Source organism: Ammodytes marinus (assembly GCF_949987685.1).
Source record: "Ammodytes marinus genome assembly, chromosome: 18".
NCBI lineage: Eukaryota > Metazoa > Chordata > Actinopteri > Uranoscopiformes > Ammodytidae > Ammodytes > Ammodytes marinus.
Genome location: NC_137222.1, coordinates 22,664,660 through 22,668,718, shown reverse-complemented (window position 1 = coordinate 22,668,718; position 4,059 = coordinate 22,664,660). Strand labels below are relative to the sequence as shown.

At 42.1% G+C, this 4,059-nt stretch overlaps 1 protein-coding gene across 1 annotated transcript; it reads left to right on the top strand.

Annotated features, from left to right (window-relative positions):
• Window positions 1–2,147: 2,147 nt before the first annotated feature.
• On the top strand, window positions 2,148–3,458 carry htr1ab (5-hydroxytryptamine (serotonin) receptor 1A b; the record flags this gene model as incomplete). The annotated part of the gene is made up of 1 exon (XM_080046824.1): window positions 2,148–3,458. Exon 1 carries the CDS (start codon window positions 2,151–2,153, stop codon window positions 3,456–3,458), a length of 1,308 nt encoding a protein of 435 aa, XP_079902950.1. The 5' UTR covers window positions 2,148–2,150.
• Window positions 3,459–4,059: the final 601 nt, after the last annotated feature.

Genomic DNA, 4,059 nt, shown 5'->3' with positions numbered 1-4,059 from the left:
AACATTAGAAGACATGTTAGAGGCCTTTTGAACAACAACAGCAGAAAGAGGCAAGTTGCCACCACCTTTAACAACTATATTTCAGTCATTTAAATGTTGATATTGTTGTCGTCAAGCTTAACAACTCAATCCCGTTACATGAAATAAAGATAGAAAACAATAACTTGTGAAAATTATATTTGTAATTTTGAATACATTTATGATTTCTTATCTCATGCATGCCATGTGTGCTTTCCTGTTATTCACACATGCAGAGCAGCAGCCATAATGAGCAAAAAATCACAACCCCGTTACACTCAACCCCGTTACTTTTTTGACAGTTGAAAGTAATTAGAGTCCAAAATAAACTCTAATCTGTTTATGTCCCCTTCAACCCCGTTACAATTTTCAACCCCGTTACCCTAATTTCAACCCCGTCACACCTGCATTTATGGTATTTATTCCTTAAAGCTTATAAAAAATATGAACTGTTTGTTGAACTATGTCTGATATATTTAGGGCAATCATCAGAATATTGATTTTAGTTAAAAATATGAAGTAAAACCACATTTTGATCACACTTTGATCAAAAATGGTGTGATTGCTGTCACAAAAAGTACCCATTTCATAGTTGAGTATTGCTGAAAAGTGACATGTTGTGTAATTTCTATATTTGCAAATACTGCATTAGTTTTGGGGACATCTGAATAGTACAAAAATGTAGATTTTATAAAGATTACATTTTATAAACATATTCAGACAGGTGTCACAGTGTCCATAACGGGGTTGAAAAAAATTGGTGCCAATAAAATACAATAATGGCCAATAATTAAAGGTCTTTGATGCCTGAGATGGGAAAATATCTGTTTCTGAGGGTTAAATATGTCCTTGATGTTGTGGGATGTTCAGAAAAGTAATACATTTTGGTCAAAAATCCAAAAATGTCTAAGTCCAAATCGTACCGGATTCATGGAATGACTCATATACAACCGTTTTATATTTTATTTTATATCAATTTATTCTGTATTGTAGGCTATTTATCTTTTTCTGTATGTCTGTCTTTTTTGTAGCCTACGTATGTCTATCTTTGTAGTCCACTTTGTAGTTGTTATGAACGCAGACCACCGCCAGGTGGTAGTGGCAGACATTGCGGCCCCAGAGCGCTGAACGTGTTGCTGAACAGACCACAATAAGGAATTATTAATATTATTAAGAAGCCTATTAATATCTGGCTTATTTATTGAAATAGCTTGCTGCCAACACTGTTACCTGACAGTAAAACATCTCACCCCGTGCTTGACAGGAAACAGTGTCGTTGTTGTAGGAAAAACTGTGTTTGAAGTAAGCCAAGGCCTAAAATACTGTAATCGTGATTTAAAGGATAACTAGTTCACTATATTTGTATTTTCAGGCTCAGCATAAGCTGTAAACTATGTTTTAGAACATGACTTCTTCACTGTAACAGGTAGCCTATACTGTATGAACTGCTAGGTAGGCTATATAGGTCAACTTGGGTAGACTACAACAACAACAACAACAATAATGAAATACTAATTTTTATTTGTTCCCTCTAAAACAGTAGCGCACGTAGGGCAAAAATAACAATTAAATTAATGTTATTATTATAACTGTGTAATAATAACCCTTACCCTCTAGTGTCTATACAATGTATATGTTCACTAACATCAATAAAATTACACTAGATTAAAAGTGTGATTTGACACATAGAATATTTTAGAAAGCTGTTTTCCAAACCGACGAACTTCTCTCACCGCAAAGGAAATATCCGCTTGTTTCCAGAACATCTAAAGGAAAAAGAAAATGGAAAAAATAAATAAATCGATAAAAAGAATTGCTTTAAAGTTGATGTTATTTCATAACTCCCACATCTGCACCGCCTCGGCTGCCGACTAAACAGACCCACACAGCCAGACTCTGTTACATCCTCACAGACACATGACGCATTTTCCATCACTGGTATAAACACGAAGCATCATTCTCCGTCAGCAGCCCGGGACTCATGCAGCGCAGACCGTCTCTGCTGCTGCACTAACCAGTCCATGATGCGCTGTCCAAGGTGCGGCGGTGTGACGCGCACCACCAGTATGCTCTCCACCAAGTAACGGCAGCTATACAAACACACAAAAAGCTTTAAAATATTTTTACCAACAATGGACGGCACAAATAACACCACAGTATGGACCTTTCTGTTTGACAACACTTCCAACCAAACCTCCAACCCCGAAGACGAGGAGGAGGTGAGGCTGAGTTACCAAGTGTTCACATCCTTCCTGCTCGGTGCGCTCATCCTGTGCGCAATCTTTGGGAACGCTTGCGTGGTCGCGGCCATCGCCTTGGAGCGCTCTCTCCAGAATGTTGCAAACTATTTGATCGGCTCTCTAGCCGTCACGGACTTGATGGTTTCGGTGCTGGTGCTGCCCATGGCGGCTTTATACCAGGTCTTGAACCGGTGGACTCTCGGGCAAATTCCGTGCGACATATTCATCTCCCTGGATGTGTTGTGCTGCACCTCGTCTATCCTGCACCTGTGCGCCATCGCCCTGGACCGCTACTGGGCGATCACCGAGCCCATAGAGTACATGAAGAAGAGGACGCCGAGGAGAGCCGCCGTCCTCATAAGCGTCACTTGGTTCGTGGGATTCTCCATCTCCGTGCCGCCGATGTTGATCATGCGCTCCCAGCCGGGCAGCATGGCAGAGGACAGGGCGAACCCCAAGCAGTGTCAGATCAGGCAAGATCCCTGGTACACGATATACTCCACATTCGGGGCGTTTTACATCCCGCTGACTCTGATGCTGGTTTTATACGGCAGGATATTTAAAGCAGCCAGGTTTCGGATCAGGAGGACCGTGCGTAAAACGGAGAAAAAGAAAGTGTCCGACTCTTGCTTGGCGTTGTCGCCCGCACTCTTCCACAAAAAGAGTCCCGGGGGAGGAGCAGGAGGAGGAGGAGACGCCGGGCATCAGGGGAATAAGAGCTGGAAGAGGAGCGTGGAACCGCGGCCACTGACACTGCAGCTGCCGACGAGCGTAAACGGCGCGGTGAAACACGCGGAGGACGGTGAGTCTCTGGAGATCATCGAAGTACATAGCAACTCCCCCAAGGGCAACCTGCCGCTGCCCAACACGCCGTGCTCCTCCGTGCCGTTGTTCGAGAGCCGGCACGAGAAAGCCACCGAGGCCAAGAGGAAGATCGCGATGGCACGGGAGCGCAAGACCGTGAAGACCCTGGGCATTATTATGGGCACTTTCATCTTGTGCTGGCTGCCCTTCTTCATAGTCGCCCTGGTCAAGTCCTTTTGCCAGGACTCGTGCTACATGCCCCGCTGGCTGGAGGATGTCATCAACTGGCTGGGCTACTCCAACTCTCTGCTCAACCCCATCATTTACGCGTATTTCAACAAAGACTTTCAGAGCGCTTTCAAGAAAATTATCAAGTGTCATTACTGCGGACCGTGATCCAATAGACTGTAAAAGTGACACGAAGAGATTGTTTCCGATATACCGAATGATGCTAAAAACGGAGAGAGGGCTCACAATGATTTATGTCGATCATCGCCGTCGTTACTGAAATATTCCCAGACATGTCTGTATAGCCTATGCATAGATAAAGCTGTGATCGTTTGATTGAAGCTCCGTGTTCCTCGTCCTGTTCTGTAATGATCAATAAATAAATACTTTTTCATATACATTTTTTTCTCCTGAGGTCATGATTTAAAAAAATAAATGTACAGATTTAGGCTTTCAAGTTCTGCAAACCAAACAATTTCTAAAATGAGTGGTAAAATGAGGGTATAGTGATCTCCAGCAGGAAATGAACCGAGAACAATGTTGATAATTAATAAATCATGTCAAGTCGTTTATGAAGCTAAAATAATCTTTACACTTCATATCATTGTAAATTGAAAACATGTTTGTCAGACATTAGATGCTGCTGTGACATCGGGGCTCAGGCTATATATCTATTTTTTATTATTATTATTTGCTAACATTTTATAGCCTGGACCATATTCCATTTATTGCAAGAATAAAGAGTTTTCTAGATAATGAAAAATATTAT